General features: G+C 35.9%; 1 protein-coding gene across 3 annotated transcripts in view; it reads right to left on the bottom strand.

The window, feature by feature from the left end:
• COL4A5 (collagen type IV alpha 5 chain) overlaps positions 1-17,834 on the bottom strand; it is a 358,160-nt gene that overhangs the window by 193,166 nt on the left and 147,160 nt on the right. For all 3 annotated transcript variants that reach the window (XM_036460732.2, XM_036460733.2, XM_036460734.2), the window contains exons 6-10: positions 17,078-17,140; positions 15,761-15,814; positions 14,878-14,904; positions 12,797-12,877; positions 4,375-4,437 (exon numbers count right to left, since the gene is read on the bottom strand). In XM_036460732.2, coding sequence (XP_036316625.1) covers positions 4,375-4,437; positions 12,797-12,877; positions 14,878-14,904; positions 15,761-15,814; positions 17,078-17,140 — 288 coding nt within the window. The remainder of the gene's footprint in view (positions 1-4,374; positions 4,438-12,796; positions 12,878-14,877; positions 14,905-15,760; positions 15,815-17,077; positions 17,141-17,834) is intronic.

Genomic DNA, 17,834 nt, shown 5'->3' with positions numbered 1-17,834 from the left:
AAAGATATTGCTATGACATATGTCTGATATTTTGCTGCCTATGTAGTCTTCTCAGATGTTTATGGTTTCTCCTCTTACTCTTAAGTCCTTTAACCATTTTGAGGTGTTTTGTTTTTTTATTTTTTATTTATTTTTTTTTTTTGTGTGTGTGTGTGTGTGTATGGTGTAAGTTGGTGATCTAGTTTCATTTTTTTGCATGTATCTGACTAAATTTCCCAACACCATTTATGAAGAGACTGTCTTGACTCCATTGTTTGCTCTTGCCTCTGTCAAATATTAATTGAGTATAATGGCTTGGGTCTATTTCTAGGTTTCAAACGCAATCTTAAAGCTATGTGCATACAAAAGCAATATAAAGTTTTGACTAAATATTTTATAATAAAACTAGAGGCCCAGTGCACAGAATCTTGCACTGGTGGGGTTCCTAGGCCTGGCCCATGATCAGGGCTGATCTGGGCCTTCCAGCTGCAAGCCGGGACCCTCCTTCCCAGGTTGTTGGATGCCAACTGGGGCCTTCCTTTGTTCCACGCCACTCTGGTGGTCAGCGCACATCATAGCAATTGATCATACCACTGATTTCCTAGTCAAACTCCCAAGGGGACAATTTGCATATATGTATTTACATTAGCAACTATCTTGAGAATTCAGGAAACTAGAGTGGAATTTAAGTTTTCAACAGTTTTGTTAAACCTAGAACCATGAAAAAGTATTCCAAAGAAAATCTGAAACTTCATATCTTGGGAAAACGATGGTACATTAATGAAAATTGAGGATAGATGATTTAAATATAATACTTGATTTTTTAATAGAAAGAAAAGTAGAGAGTAAGAGCCTTACCCTCCACCCCTCGCAACTTGGTAGGGGCCTGAACCTTCATCCCTTCTGAGGGAGGTCTCCTTCCCCCATGGCTGATTTGCTTCCCATGCACAGCACAAATCGGGACCCAGGTAACAGACAGAGACTTGGCCGCCCTCTGACTGCAACAAGACTTGTTTGAGATGTCTTGTAACCATGGTGTGTGGAAGTGGATTTTTGATATCCAAATCCAGCCTAGTACCAGGAATGCTCAAGGCCTACTCAAGAAGGCAAATATCCTTTCCACTAATACAAACAAGGTAAAATAAGATTGTTGTTAGAGGGTTGAGTTTGACAGTTGAATAGCAGTCAATTTCTTAGAGGAAGTTAAATTGGCTAATTGAAATAAGCAAATATTCTAGAAAAATTGATTGTACTATACAAAAAGCTGTTCCTAAAGTGTTAACAAAAATTCCTATTGGTAGTTCATCTCAGGGTAAAATTGGGTAACATGAAATCAACCTAGATCAGTCATATTTTAGTGCAAATAATTAAAATGTAAAAGCTATCAAGACTACATTACAAAATTTCCTAATATTTAAATTAAAAAAGGGGGTGATAGTGGAAAAATATCATTTAAGGAAAAATATCCTATGAGTAAATTACATCTAGAAAATTTGTACTTTAGAAAATTAACTTTAATTTGAAATGTTAACAATAAGATACCCATGAAAAACACACATGGTGTCAAAACAAGCCAAAGGAAAATCATTTGGGCAAAACAGAAAATGAAAAAGAAACCCAAGTTAAATTTATAGAAAATATCCCTTTATTAACTTTTGGTCAAGAATATGTTTGTATATTTTCAGAAAACAACTCTGAGACCATGTGGATTCCTGCAACAGAGAGGAATTGACAGGACTGCTCCAGCCATGAAGACAGAAAAGAAACAGTCCAGAGATGGAAGATGCTGACAACGCCTTGCCATACTAGCAGACAACAGCTGTGCATTGCTGAAGGATTCCCAGGACCAAACCAGAGACAGTTGGACAGTTTGTCCACAATTTGTCCACCAACCAGATCTGAAATATCATGGCTAATATGTACACATAAGGAACTGTTTTGACATTAAAATTGGGACTCGAAAGAACTGTTGGCTCAGAAAGGAACTCATTACAGACTGATTCATTTGCCTCTCAGCATAACCATTATGGCTTGTCTCAGTTTTGGTTCTTATAAGGGTATTTCTTGTATCACACGATCTAACACATCTAGGGGAAATAATGAACAACATAAACTGATGAACAAAAACAGACCCAGAATCAGAGAAGCAGACTCCTCAGACTCTCAAACCTCAGAGGGAAGGTAGGTGAGGGTGGGATAAGGGGGAGAGATCAACCAAAGGACTTATGTGCATGCATATAAGCCTAACCAGTGGCCATGGACAACAGGGGGTTGGGGGCATATGTGGGGAGGGGTTTGCAATGGGGCAATGAGGACAATTATGTGATACCATAATCAATAAAGAAATTAAAAAACGAGAAAAATAAAAATAAAGAAATCAATAAATAACATCCTATATAATAAAAGGCTAATATGCAAATTGACCAAATGGTGAAACAACTGGTTGCTATGATGCACACTGACCACCAGGGGGCAGACACTCAATGTAGGAGCTTCCCCCTAGTGGTCAGTGTGCTTCCACAAGGGGAGCGCCACTCAGTCAGAAGCTAGACTCATGGCTAGAGAGCACAGTGGCAGCAGTGCTAAGGATGTCCGACTGATGGCTTAGGCCCACTTCCCCAAAGGCTCCCGGACTGTGAGAGGGTGTAGGCTGCGCTGAGAGGAATGCCCCGAGAGCATGAATTTTGTGCACCAGGCCTCTCGTCTAAATATAAAAGCTTAAGTAACTCAATGACCAATTGACTGGTTGCTATGACAGACACTGACCACCAGGGGGCAGATGCTCAATGCAGGAGCTGCCCCCTGGTGGTAAGCACACTCCCACAGCAGGAGGGCTGCTCAGCTAGAAGCTTGGCTCACAGCTGGCGAGACTCTCCTGCCTCCACAGCAGCACCTACTGAGCAGTGAGCAGTGGTGGCTGCAGGTGCAGTGGGGCTAAGATGAGCGGGAGCAGTGCAATGCCCAGCCCTGGCGTGGGCTCCTCCCTGGGCTGCTTTCCACTTCCTACACTGCTATATCCTTTGGGGGATGTCAGACTGCAAGTTTTGGCATAATCCCTGCAGGCCTGGCCAGCATACCCTGAAAGTTCTTAGATTGCAGGAGGTTGCAGGCCAGGCTGAGGGACCCCACCAGTGCATGAATCCATGTACTGGGCCTCTAGTGTTAAATATTTTAGTAAAGTTTTATTTTTATGTGATCTGATTTTGTACATATAAGAATGTTACAAGGTTTTAAAAATCTGCCCAAGTGTGTCACCTCTTGATATCAAGGGACCTATTTATTTACATATTGTACTTTGGTGGCATTTCTAAGTCTTGGCTGCACCTGTTGAATCAGGGTTAATTGAAAAAACATTTAGAAGTGCAGAATGAATAAGTTGTATGCCACAAAAGTTAGGGAAATGCAAGGTATAACAACACAACTAGTGTATACCAATGTTATAACAACAGAATTAAGAAAAAGTTTCACATCCATATCTCATGCTTTGCAGCATGTCTACAACTAAAACAAACTAAATAAAGGAGGTTTCCCTAACCCTCTTTAAAAATATTTCCAGGAAATCAGTAATCAGAATCTTTTTCTGATAGATTCTTCTGATATTTAACAATAGAGAACCAATTTTGTCATAGGAAAAAATGTAAAATCCATAAAGGTATAATGAAAACCGTAACTTAAATACATGGCAGATGATATAGTAGCACCTGAGAAATTACTTTGACTGAAGCACAATGTTCTTGCCTTATTAAGAGGGCACCAGAAAGCCGTTAAGTCCAAAACATGAGTTGAATTAAACCTGAGTATTTCAGGAGTAAAAATACTTAGAATTTATTATAGTAAAAAATATGAGTATCCATAGAAGTAGTAAATTAATAGTTTGCCTGCACATTCAGTCTTTAGAAGTTTTTGCTTATTCCCTGGGGTAAAAACATCGTATCCTACTGCAGAGTGTTCACTAATCTCACCAGGCCTACAATTTTGTCACAAGCCCCTAAGAAATCACAGCTGATTTTTTTTTCTATAAATACTTTTTTTTTTTCTCCTCTTAAAAAGAAAACTTCATTTTGAAAAAACATGTTTTATCAACTAGAGAACTGTTGTGGAAGACTTCATGAAATGTCCAGAATTGACTTCAACACTGACATATCAAGAGATAACAAACAAAATACTTTATTTTAAATCTTTCATTTTTGACCCTCATTTTCCCCATCTATAAAATTGAGCTATTACTTAGCATATATTGGTCATGATGTTATTGTTAAATCTCTCGTTATTAAGAATATTCTAGATTGTAAATATTGAAATGCATTATACTTTTAAATAATATACATAACATTACCATTTGAGAAGAAAGTCAAAATAAAAGTGGGAAAAATGAAATTACACAAGTAAGCTTACCATCAAACCTGGTGGTCCTGGCGAACCAATTGGCCCTGGTATTCCAATGGGACCAGCTGGGCCCTGTTTTAAAGGAAGAGAAAAAGGATGAGAGAAAAGGAAAACACTCACTGTTCTACAATATGGATGAAATTTAAACTTAAGTAGTTGCCAGAATTCTGTTCTACAATTCTGATTCTGCAATATAATAGCTAATGTTTTAAAAATATAAGAATAAATGGATTTAATAATTATAAAAAATCAACTAGACAGATGGATAAAGTTTTTAGAAAACTTATGTTTTATAGTGGTAGATAAAATGTGGAACAAACACATCATAAGGAAGTTTTAGAAAATAAATTGATAAAGATGGGCATCGAGTGGTGGTCTTATGCTAGAATTGGAAAGAAAAAGCTATTAGTTTCAAGGTGGCTTTTATAATTTTTAGTTTTTAATAATTTTTTTAATTTTTCAATTACAGTTGACATACATTATTATATTAATTTCAGGTGTTAAATCCAATGGTTAGACATTGTATAACTTACTAAGTGATTATCCCAATAAATCTCATACCCATCTGATACCATGCATAGTTATTAGAATATTATTGACTATATTTCCTATGGTGCACTTTACATACCCACAACTATGCTGTAACAACCAATTTGTATTTTGTAAAACCTTCACCTTTTCACCCATCTCCCCTAACTCTTATCCCATCTGGCAACTGTCAATATTTTCTCTGTATCTCTGAATCTGTTTCTGTTCTGCTTATTTGTTTATTTTGATGTTTGAATTCAATTGTTTAGAATCAATGAAATAATATTAAAGATTACAAAGAAAGTGATTATAACTCAAAAAAATACGAAAATGATGCATTTTTTGTGGAACACAATTTAGCATCTCAAACACTTAAAAAATTGACTCCCTTCAAATCTAGCAATTGTATATCTAGTTATAAATCCTGAATTGTTTTTAATTTTTAAAAAATCCTGACACAACCCAAATATTCAACAATAGGAGATTGGAGAAACAAATTGTAGTACAGCTACACAATGAAATATTCTATAGAAGAGAAACTGAATGAACTAGAGCCATATACAATCATAGAAGTGAATTTTAACATATCAAATAGAAAATTTTGTAAAAAACGACATATGTATTATATTATTTTAAAAGCAAAACTACTAAGTATTCTATTGTTTATATGTAAAAATATATATAGGAAAACTATTTTTAAGAAACCATGTTCTGGGGGGCTGGAGTGACGTGGGTGTCAATCAGGGGAAAAGGAGACATAAGTAATATTTTATTTATTTATTTATTTTTATTGATTTCTTTATTATTTAAAGTACTACATATAATAGCACATATATCTTCTTTTTTTCCCCATTGACATTCCCCCAGCCTTCCCTACTCCCTGTCACATGCCTTCACCCCCGCCCTCAGCCCCAGTGTCATGTGTCCATTGGTTGTGCTTATATGCATGCACAGAAGTCATATAGTTAACCTCTTTTCCCCAAACCCCACACTCCTTAGCCTTCCCGCTGTAATTTGACAGTCTGTTTGGTGCTTTCCTGCTTCTGTATCTATCTTTTTGTTCAAAATGTTATAATGTTCTTTATTTTCCATAAATGAGTGAGATCATGTGGTATTTTTCTTTCATTGCCTGGTTTATTTCACTTAATATAATGCTCTCCAAGTCCATCCATGTTTCTGCAAATGTTAAGAATTCCTTCTTTTTCATAACAGCATAGTATTTCATTGTTTAGAAGTACTACAGTTTTCTAATCCACTCATTTGCTGATGAGCATTAAGGCTATTTCCAAATCTTAGCTATGATGAATTGTGCTGTTATAAACATGGGGATGCATAGATCCTTTCTGATTGGTGTTTCTACTTTCTTGGGATATATTCCTAGATTTGGGATTACTGGGTCAAATGGGAGTTTCATTTTTAGTTTTTTGAGGAAACTTCATATTGTTTTCCACAGTGGCTGCACCAGTCTGCATTCCCACCAGCAGTGCACGAGGGTTCCTTTTTCTTCGCATCCTCTTCAGCACTTGTCCTTTGTTGATTTGTTGATGATTGCCATTATGACACGGGTCAGATAGTATTACATTGATGTTTTGATTTGTATTTCACAAATAATTAGTGACTTTGAGCACGTTTTCATATGTCTCTTCTGTCTTCTTTTGAAAAGTTTCTATTAAGGTGCATTTCCCCCCCTTTTTTTTATTGGATCATTTATCTTCCGTTTAAGTTGTATAAGGTACCAGTAGATGTTGCAGATTAAACCTTTATCAGTAATAACAGTTGCAAATATGTTCTCTCATACATTGGGCTTTCTTGTTTAGTTTATGGTTTCTTGCTGTGCAAAAGCTTTTTATTTTTATTTAGTCAAATTCATCTATTTTCTCTTTAGCTTCCATTGCCCTAAGAGCAGTATCAGTGAAGAAATTGCTTCGGCATATATCTGAGATATCACTGCCTGTGGATTCCTCTAGTATTTTTATGGTTTCCCGTCTTATGTTTAAGTCCTTTATTCATTTTGAGTTTATTTTTGTGTATGGTGTAAGTTGGTGAGCTAGATTCATTTTTATTTGCATGTATATGTCCAATAATCCCAACACCATTTATTGAAGAGTCTGTCCTTTGTATGTTCATGCCTCTCCTTTGTCAAATATTAATTGAGCATAGTGGTTTGGGTTGATATCTGGGTTCTGTATTCTATTCTATTGGTCTTTATGTTTGTTCTTGTGACAGTACCATGCTGTTTTGAGAATAGTTGCTTTGTAATATAGCTTGAAATCTTGTATTGAGATCCCAACTATTTTGTTCTTCTTTCTCAGGATTGCTGCAGCTATTTGGGGTCTTTTTTAATCCAGATGAATTTTTGGAGGATTCTTTCTAGGTCTGTGAAATATGCCGTTGGTATTTTAATGGGGAGTGCATTGAATCTATATATTGCTTTGGGTAGTATGGACATTTTGATAATGTTGATTCTACCAACTCATGAACATGGAATGTTCTTCCATCTGTTTATATCTTCCTCTATCTCATTTTTATTCAGTGTCATGTAGTTTTCCACATATAGGTCTTTTACCTCCTTAGTTAAGTTTATTCCTAGGTATCTTAATTTTTTGTTGTTGTTGTTGAGATGGTAAATGGGATTGCTTTTTTAGTATTTTTTCTGTAAGTTCACTATTGCTGTATAGAAATGCCATAGACTTCTTGGCATTAATTTTGTATCCTGCCACATTGCCAAACTCTTTTATTAAGTCTATTAGTTTTTTGATGGAGTCTATAGGGTTTTATATGTACAATACCATTTCATTCACAAATAAGGACAGCTTTATGTCTTCTTTTCCAATTTGGATGCCTTTTATTTCTTCTTCTTGTCTGATAGCAATGGCTTGTATTTCCAGTACTATGTTGAACAGGAGTGGTGAGAGAGGGCATCCCTGTCTTGTTCCTGTTCTTAGGGGACATTGTTTTAGTTTTTGTTCATTGAGTGTGATGCTGGCTGGGGTTTGTTATATATGGCTTTTATGATGTTGAGGTATGATCATTCTATTCCCACCTTGGTGAAAGTTTTTATCAAGTAAGGGTTGGATTTCATCAAGTGCTTTTTCTGCATCAATTGATATGACTATGTGGTTTTTATCTTTCAATTTGTTTGCGTGATATATCGTTTGTTAAGTAGTGGATATTGTATCATCTTTGCATCCCTAGGGTAAATCCTACTTGGTCATGGTGTATGATCTTCTGATGTACTGCTGAATCAGATTTGCTAGAATTTTGTTGAAGATTTTGGCATCTATGTTCATGAGGGATATTGACCTGTAATTCTCTTTCTTTGTAGTGTCTCTATTTGTTTTTGGTATTAGGGTGATGCTGGCTTAATAGAATGACCTTAAAAGTGTTCTTTCTTCTTCAGTTTTTTGGAATATGCTGAAGAGGATGGGTTTTAGTTCTTTGAATGTTTGGTAACACTCCCCTGTGAAGACATCTGGTCCTGGGCTTTTGATTGACAGAAGCTTTTTGATGACTGCTTCAATTTCTTTCATAGTTATTGAACCTTTGAGATATTTAGATTCTCCCTAATTGAGTTTTGGAAGGTTGTACTTTTCAAGGAATATGTCTATATCCTCCAGGTTGTCCAGTTTGTTAAATATAGGTCATAGTATTTTTTAACAATACTTTGTATTTTGGCAGGGTCTGTTCTTATGTCTCCTCTTTCATTTCTTATTTTGTTTATTTGTGATCTCTCTCTCCTTGCTTCTTGGTGAGTCTGGCTAGAGAAGTTCATCAGTATTGTTTATCCTTTCAAAGAACCAGCTCTTGGTTTTGTTGATCTTTTGCATTGTTTCTTTGGTCTCTATGTTGTTTATCTCTGTTCTGATCTTTATTATTTCCTTTCTTCTGCTTACACAGGGCTTTTCTTGTTGCTCTCTTTCTAACTCTATGATTTGTAGGTTTAGATAATTTATTACCATTGTTTCTTGTTTTGTTTTGTTTTTGTGTTTTTGCTTTTGCTTTTGTTTTTGTTTTCAGTAAGCTTGTAGAGCTAAGAACTTCCCTTTCAAGACTGCTTTTGCTGTGTCTCATATATTTTGGATTGTTGTGTTTCCATTGTCATTTGTTTCCAGGATGTTTTTGATTCCTTCCTTGATCTCTCTGGTAACCCAGTCATTGTTTAATAGCATCCAATTTAGTCTGCATGTGTTTGATTTTTTCAATTGTTTTTATTGCAGTTGATTTCCAGTTTTATGGCACTGTGATCTGACAAGATGCTTGACATGCTTTCTATCTTCTTGCACTTGAACAGATTTGCCTTTGACCCAGCATATGGTATATCTTTGAAAATGACCCATGTGCACTTGAGAAGAATGTACATTCTGTGGCTTTGGGGTGAAATGTTCTGAAGAAGTCCATTAATTCCATCTGGTCTAGTGAGTCATTTAGGAGTGATGTTTCCTTATTTATATAAACACATAGTCATATTGTGTGTAGAGTATTTGTTCAATTATGATAGTGGGGTATTAAAGTCTCCTTACTATGAGTATATTGCTGACAATCTCTCCCTTGATATCCTCCAGGTGTTTTTTTACGTTTCTGAGTGGTCCTATATTGGGTGCATATATGTTTACAAGAGTTATTTTTTCTTGCTGGATTGCTCCCTTTAGTATTATGAAGTGGCCTTCCTTATCTCTTTTTATATTCTTCACTTTGAGTTATAATTTATCAGATGTAAGTATTGCTACCTCAGTTTCTTTCTTTCTTTCTTTTTTCATTTCCATTCACCTGGAAAACATTTTCCATCCCTTCACCCTCAGTCTGTGTGCGTCTTTTTATCTGAGGTGGATTTCTTGTAGACAGAAGATATAGGTCATGTTTTCTTATCCAATCTGTTACCCTATATCTTTTGATTGGGGTATTTAATCCTTCTACATTGAAAGATATTATTGATAGGTACTTGTTTGTTGCCATTTTTATTCTTTACCTCTGTGTTCCTTCTTTGCTCCTTATTTCTTTTCTCTTCTCTTCTCTTCTCTTCTCTTCTCTTCTCTTCTCTTCTCTTCTCTTCTCTTCTCTTCTCTTCTCTCTTCTCTTCTCTTCTCTTCTCTTTCTTTCTTTCTTTCTTTCTTTTCTTTTTTTTTCTTCTTTTTTTTAGCACACCCTTTAGCATTTCTTGCATTGCTGGTTTGATTTGGTGGTAATATACTCCCTTAGTTCCATGGTCAGCAAACTGCGGCTCATGAGCCACATGTGGCTCTTTGGCTCCTTGAGTGTGGTTCTTCCACAAAATACCACGGCCTGAGCAAGTCTATTTTGAAGAATTGGCATTAGAAGAAGTTTAAGTTTAAAAACTTTGGCTCTCAAACAATTTTAAGTTTAAAAACTTTGGCTCTCAAAAGAAATTCCAATCATTGTACTGTTGATATTTGGCTCGATTGAATAATGAGTTTGCCGACCACTGCCTTAGTCCTTTTTTGTCTGTGAAGCTCCTGATTTCACCTACAGTTTTGATTGATAGCCTTGCTGGGTACCATATTCTTGGATTCAAACCCTTCCTTTGCATGACTTTATATATTTCATTCCATTCCCTTCTGGCCTGATGTGTTTCTGTTGTGAAATCAGTCGCTATTCTGATGCAGATCTTTTGTAGGTAACTTTCTGTCTCTCTCTGGCCGCTTTTAAGATTCTTAATTTGTTGTTGGTGTTTATCAATTTAATTATAACGTGCCTTGGCGTCAGCCTTTTGGGGTTCATTTGGCTGGGTACTCTGTGAGCTTCTTGGATTTGTGTGGGTTTTTACTTCCCTATATCAGGGAAGTTTTCTGTCATTATTTCTTCAAACAGGTTTTCTATTCCTTGCTCAATTTCCTCACCTTTCGGTACCCCTATTATATGGATGTTGTTTTGTTTTGTGTTATCCCAAAGTTCCCTTAAGCAATCCTTCTGCTTTTTAAGTTCTGTGTTTGTTTTTTTTAGAAGATGCTTTACTTGGGTATTTTTTTCCTACCTTGTCTTCTAGCTCACTGATGCAGTCCTCTGCTTCTTCTAGTCTACTCTTGATGCTTCCTATTGAGTTCTTTACAGCAGTGATGTCATTTTTCATTTCTTCTTGGTTCTTCTTCATTTCCTCTTGGTTCTTAGACATATTTTTGATTTTGTCTTCCATTCTTTTCATCCACCTTATGATCATTGCTCTGAATTCTTTCTCTGACAGGTTGCTTGCTTCCATTTTGTTTACTTTCTTTTCTGGTGATGTCTTCTTTTCTTTCATATGCAGGCTGTTTCTTTGTTTCCCCATGATCTCTCTTCTCCAGGTGTCTAGTTATGTAGTTCTCTCTCTCCTTTTCTGTGATGGAGTGTAGACCTCATCTGAATCTGCATGCTTGTGTCACTTGGGGACCAGTTTTTTGGGTTTGCAGCTGTTCAGTGGGCCCCATAGTTGTAGATTCCATAGGCTTCTCAGGTGTCCAATAACATCTACGTTCCCCTTCAAGATGGTGCAGTCACTGCATCCGAGTGGGTCCCTCTGGGAGAGGATCCAGCAGCAGTGGGGGCTGCCCACTTATGGAGCCCTGTCCTAATGTCCCCCCACAGTCTCCTGGAGTATAGCTGTCCCTAAATTCATCAACAATGATGAATTTAGGGACAGCTATACCCCGTGCGACCAAATACTCTCCATTTGCTTTCTCATTCACACACTTTCTTGCAGTCTGCCTTCCCGTAGACAGCCATCTTCAAACTCTGACATATGTAATACTTTAAACTAGGGGTGTCGAACTCAATCAGAGAAGGGGCCAAAATCTAAAATCCAGCCTAAATCGCGAGCCGAATGGTTTACTGAACAGTCATAAACTGTCATTGTGATGGCAACGCAGTGGAGTGCAGTGATGACAGCAAGGTGCGGGCCACATTGCAAGGCCTGGCGGGACGGATTTGGCCCGCGGGCCTTGTGTTTGACACATGTGCTTTAAACAATAAAAAAGCAATGGAATACTCTAGGTGATAATTATGACTTGAGAGAAGGCAGAAACTACAGGTTGATCCAAAATTATTTATAATATTCCAGTTCTTACATGTTGTGTTGGGGTCACAGGTGTTCATTGGGTATTTATGCTTTATAATGTACATATATTTTGCATGAATTCTGTTTTTGTTAATATTACATAATACAAAATTATAAAAGATTAGGATAAAGTTGAAAGTACTTAAGAGCATATGGTGGGTGATAAGTATGATATGAGAAGGTAGTTTTAAAAAGTCCTTGACATTTTATGCTAGTGATCAAATATTAGAAAGTATTAATTTTTTTTTTCTTTTTGGCAAAGGGATTAATCTTTACAAATATAAACCTCAAGAAATTAACTTCCTAATCTACAAATACTCCAATTATTACTGTCTCTATGCATATATGTTATCTGTAGGCTAATCTAACTGTTTTTATAAGATTGTAATTGATGTATCAATTGTATTTCTTCAGCCTAAAATATGCATAACTGATAGTGTTACAAATTACATCTTCTAATGCCTTAAATGGAAGATCTAGGATATTATTTTTAATCAGACCATTTATAATTATTAAGACTAATCCTGCTACCCTACTGATTCCCACATCACAAAAATAAAAACATAGATGCTTATTTCTGCTGCCAAATAATGAAATCAGTATCACCATGGAAATTATATAAAAACAAACAAACAAACAAACAAACAAACGCCCGCGCGCGCGCACACACACACACAACAAAGCAGTGCTTCTAAAAATTCTCTCTGGTCCAGATTTCTTTTGTCTTCAGATAGAAGTACATGCAATGTCTACCAACTTCCAATGATAATTTCTATAACTAAAAGCTAAAAAGAAAAATAGTGATGCTGTGATTTGATTACATCATTATTGCAAAAAAGAAAATAACTGGATGCTTACTTGTATTCCAGGAGGACCTGGATATCCTGGATCACCCTTTGGTCCTGACAGTGATGGCATAATTATACTTCCTGGTTCACCCTGAAAGAAAACATCAATGAAAGTTATAAATAGCCTAAACGAGTTTGGCTCAGTGGATATAGCATCGGTCTGTGGTCTGAAAGGTCCCAGGTTTGATTCCGGTCAAGGGCATGTACATTAGTTGTGGGCACATCCCCTGAAGGGGGTGTGCAGGAGGCAACTGGTTGATGTTTCTCTCTCATCGATGTTTCTAGCTCTCTATCCCTCTCCCTTCCTCTCTGTAAAAACAAATCAATAAAATATACTTTAAAAAAAGAAAGTTATAATTAGCAGTTATGACACATGAAAACTGGCAAGAGCATGAAAAATAATATGAGAATTCAATTTGTCACATGAATGTCCTAAAAGATTAGGCAAATTAAATAATTCACATGAATAAATTTGCATTTTAATGGGAAGTGAGGAAATAGCCAGAGTATACTGAAGTAAAATTATTTAAAAGAGCCTATGATACTTTCAGTTACTAATTCATTAAAAATTATTGAATATTAATATTTACCAAGAACTGTGTTAGGCTCTAAGTAATCATTAGTAAAAAAAGATTAAGATTTCTGTTCTCATGGTGTAACAATATACTGGGGGAATGAAGAACATAACATGTAAACAAATATGATGACCAACTGTTCTGTTAAGGGCAATGAAGAAAAGCAAAATAGTACATGATAAAGAAATAGTGGAGGATTAAAAATAAATTACAATTGCCCTGGCTGGGTGGCTCAGTTGATTATAGTATCCTCCTGTATACTAAAAGGTTGCAGGTTTGTTTCCAAGTCAGGCACATACCTAGGTTGCAGTTTGATCCCTGGTCCAGGTGTTGTGGGAGGCAACCGATTCGTTTCTCTCTCACATCTCTCTCTCTCTTTTTCTCTCTGTGTCTGTTTCTCTCTCTCTCCCTCTCTCTCTCTCTCTCCCACCTCCTCTCTCTCTAAAAATCAATGGGAGCATATTCTCAGGTGAGGATTGGAAAACAAAATGATAATTATATGACATGATAGAGGTGCTAGTCCTATATAATAAAAGCCCAATGTGCTAAGTGGCTGACCATTTGACTGTTCAACCAGTCACTATGATGTGAATTGACCACCAGTGGGCAGACACTCTGACTGGTAGGTTAGCTTGCTTCTGGGGTCTGGTCGATCGGGACTGGGTGAGATGGGCTGGACAATAGTCTATATGAGACAATATATTTAGTTTAATGGCAGTGGGGATGGAGAAAAGTGGGTAAATTTAAGATATATTTTATAGGTAAAACTCACAGTATTTAGTAATACAATGGAATGAGGGGGTAGAGGTATGTGAAGAAGTAAAAAATGTAAGTTTTGGGGCTTATGTAATAGTGTGCATAATATATAGTGATGCAAATTTTAGAGATGGATAAGCCAGAGAAAAGAACTGGTTTATTTTTGGCTTTGTTAACTTTGAATGCTAATTTGAATATCTGAGAAATGTTTGAGTAAAGATGTCAGGGAGGCATCTAGGTCAGAAGAAAAGTCTGTTTTAGTGGTATAAATGTAGGTATTCAATAACTAAATAGTAAAACACAATGAGCATTAATAATATTGCTAGGCATATAACAGAAGAGGGAATCAGACTGTGCCGTAATACCTGCTGGATAGGATAGTATGAGCTTGCATACAACACTATTGAATGCACAGAGATTCAAATTATAAGAATCAGGGAAGGATAGTGTCAGAATATAGGGGAAAAGAGTGTCTTGGGAGAGCAGGTGGTCAATTGTATAAAAATATAATGAGGACTAAAGATATCAGAAAAGAAATTTGAGTCTGATATACATATTTATAAGTGTATCAGTATATAGGAGGTAATTAAATCCACAGGAACAAAGGAGACTACTTCAGGATAGTTTGTAAGTATGCAACTGCCCAATTTCTAGAAGCATCCATTTTTAAGACAGAAGTCAGTGATGTTATCTGCTTAAAGTTGCAGGCTTTCCAAATATTTTATTCAAAATGTTTTCCTTTCCAACATGAGATGCTTACCTTCATACCTGGAATCCCAGGAGGTCCCTATTATTAAAAGAAAATATATTGTTATACATACACTAGAGGCACAGTGCATGGAATTAATGCACGGGATGGGGGGGGGGGGGATCCTTTAGCCCAGCCTGCAACCTCACACAATCGGGGACTCCTCAGGGAATGTTTGACTGCTGGTTTAGGCCCAATCCTGCATGGATCCCTGTGGTATTGGGTCTAAACCGGCAGTTGGACATCCCTCTCACAATCTGGAACCACTGGCTCCTAACAGCTGGCCTGCCTGACCGCCCCTCACCACTCTGCCTGACTATCTGATCACCCCCTAACCACTCCTTTGCCTGCCTGATGCCCCTAAGTGCTCGCCTGCCTATCTGATTGCTCTAACCATCTCTGTGGCTTTGTCTGGAAGAGCATTCAGAATGACATTAAGAAGGTCATTCGGCTGTCTGATCAATTAGCATGTTACATTTTTATTATTATAGATGAGTGTAATGCTTTCCAAATAGAGTCCAAATTGAATAGACGACTATAGGGTCATTCTGAGTAAAATGTATCTTAGGATACTTAAAGATGACATTTATGTAGGCTGGGAAAAAGTAGATTCACCACTGTTTGTATGAAAAATAATACAATAATTAAAATAATAAAACAAGAATTTTACATACGACTATAAACCTACTTTTACCCCACCCTGTATTAAATAATAGAATCCTTGCTTTTACCCAGCACAGAGCTATACTATAAACTTTCATTTTAAAAGTCCTTTTCTAGTTTACTACTTTAAAATTTATTGTTGTTACACATGAATGCACTAAGTTCACTTTCTACACTTCTGCTTATTCTGTCAATTCCTGTGTTCATTACAATCCAAAATTTTATAACTTACTGGAGGACCCTGTAAACCAGGAAAACCAGGACTGCCTGGAAATCCACGTTCTCCCTAGGAGTTAAAAAAAGAAAGAAAGAAAGAAAGAGCATGAGGAACAAGAAAGAAAGCACAGGTATGCCAGCAAACAATGATTTATTGAAAAGATTTTTGTAAAAGCCATTTTGAAACAACAGATTTGCCAAAAATTCATTAACCTCTACTTTCCAATTATTTCAGTATCAACTATCCAGATTATGTCAAACATTTTAACAAATCCATTTTGAATCAATCACACCATATTCCTGGCCATAATCACATTTAATAGTTAATGATTTGCCCCAATATCCTGTCTATGTATTCTATAGATACTTATTTTAACTGTCTTATTGCATTTTCTTTTATTGCAATTATTTATTTATTTATTTATTTATTTATTGCTAAGAGAAAAAAATATAATAATGCCATTAATATCACCAAGAGGACAATGATAGCAATAGTTCTAGCAATTGCAGGTCATTATGTTTTCTAGGTTTTTGTTCTCATTCATTATTGTAATATACTACTATGGACATTTGGTTTAGAAAACAAAACCTAATTCGTTGTAGAAGAACCCCAATGCACCCTCCTTTCAAATACCTGTATGCCACAGTAATCCTAGAAACATCCTTATCAGAGGTTTAAAAGAGTAAAATTATTTGGTATGTACACCTTTAATTATTGCCCAATACTCTCACTTAACCACTCTTTGCAAATGGAAAGGTAGGCTCAGAGAGAAAGGAAGTGGCCTGAGCATTAAATTTAGAAGACAGAAAACAAAAGAAAAGACATATACTGGTTCCATGACTGGGGTTCATTCTATTAGTTGTACAGCAAGAAATATAAGAAACCACTTTATCTAAAAGTATACATAACCATTTTAAAAATTTTGTTGCTCATAATTGAAGGCCTCAAAAACAAACTAGATATGAAATCTGCTAAGTTGTTGCTTTACAAAAAGAAAGAAAACTATCCCTTTAATTATATAACATAGTATTCTCATACACCCACACACACATACTAATTCCTTTTTAACTTTCATCTTACATTACACTAAAGTCAGAAAAAGTTTTTGTAAGTAACTTTCAATTCAATGCAATGTCCCAACTACTTAAACAACTTAAACTTAAAGCATTACTGATTCAAATTATTGAAAATGTTAACTCAGAACACACAGCTATGTATGTCCCAGACATGAAGCTAGTATATCTCTTCTTCAATATTCTCAATATTTATTTATTTATATTTTTAAATCTATTATTATCAAACATATTATCTAAACTTAAGTTGAGATCTCACCTTGGTTCCATTGCATCCAGGGACACCTTGAGGTCCTGGGGCCCCATCATGGCCTGGCATTCCCTATGAAAAGTGATACAGATATATAATAGTTCTTAGATTATTTTAAAATATTTTATTAGATTTATTAGAGTTACCCTGATTAATAAAATTATATAGGTTTCAGGTATACAATCCTACAATACATTATCTGTATATTGTATTGTGTGTTCACCATCCAAAAATCCAGTTTCCTTCTATTACCATTTATCCCTCCTTTACTCTCTTCTACCTCTCCCTACTCCCTTTCTTTCTAGTAGTCAGCAAATTACCATACCATCATCAGTGTTTATGACATTTTTAATGTCTTTGTTTAATCCCTTCACCTATTTCACCCAGTCTCCAATGCCTTCCCCTCTGACAGCTATCAGTAGTTTCTCCATATTCATGAATATGTTTCTATTTTTATTTTATTTTATTTTATTAGATTCCACACGTAAGTGAAATCATGTGATATTTGTCTCTCTCTGACTTGGCAAGTACATGGACTGTTGGTGAGAATGCAGATTGATACAGTTACTGTGGAAAGTAGTATAGAGTTTCCTCAATAAATTAAAAATGTCTTATGACCCCAATTCTGGAAATATATCCAAAGAAAGCCAAAACATCAATAAGAAAAAAATGCATACACCACTATGTTCACATAGTGCTATTTACAATAGCCAAGATTTGGAAGTAGCCCAAGTGCCCATCAGTAGATGAATAGATTAAAAAAAAT

Source organism: Pipistrellus kuhlii, unplaced genomic scaffold, assembly GCF_014108245.1.
Source record: "Pipistrellus kuhlii isolate mPipKuh1 unplaced genomic scaffold, mPipKuh1.p scaffold_m20_p_33, whole genome shotgun sequence".
Lineage (NCBI taxonomy): Eukaryota > Metazoa > Chordata > Mammalia > Chiroptera > Vespertilionidae > Pipistrellus > Pipistrellus kuhlii.
This window is presented reverse-complemented; position numbering and strand designations above follow the sequence as displayed.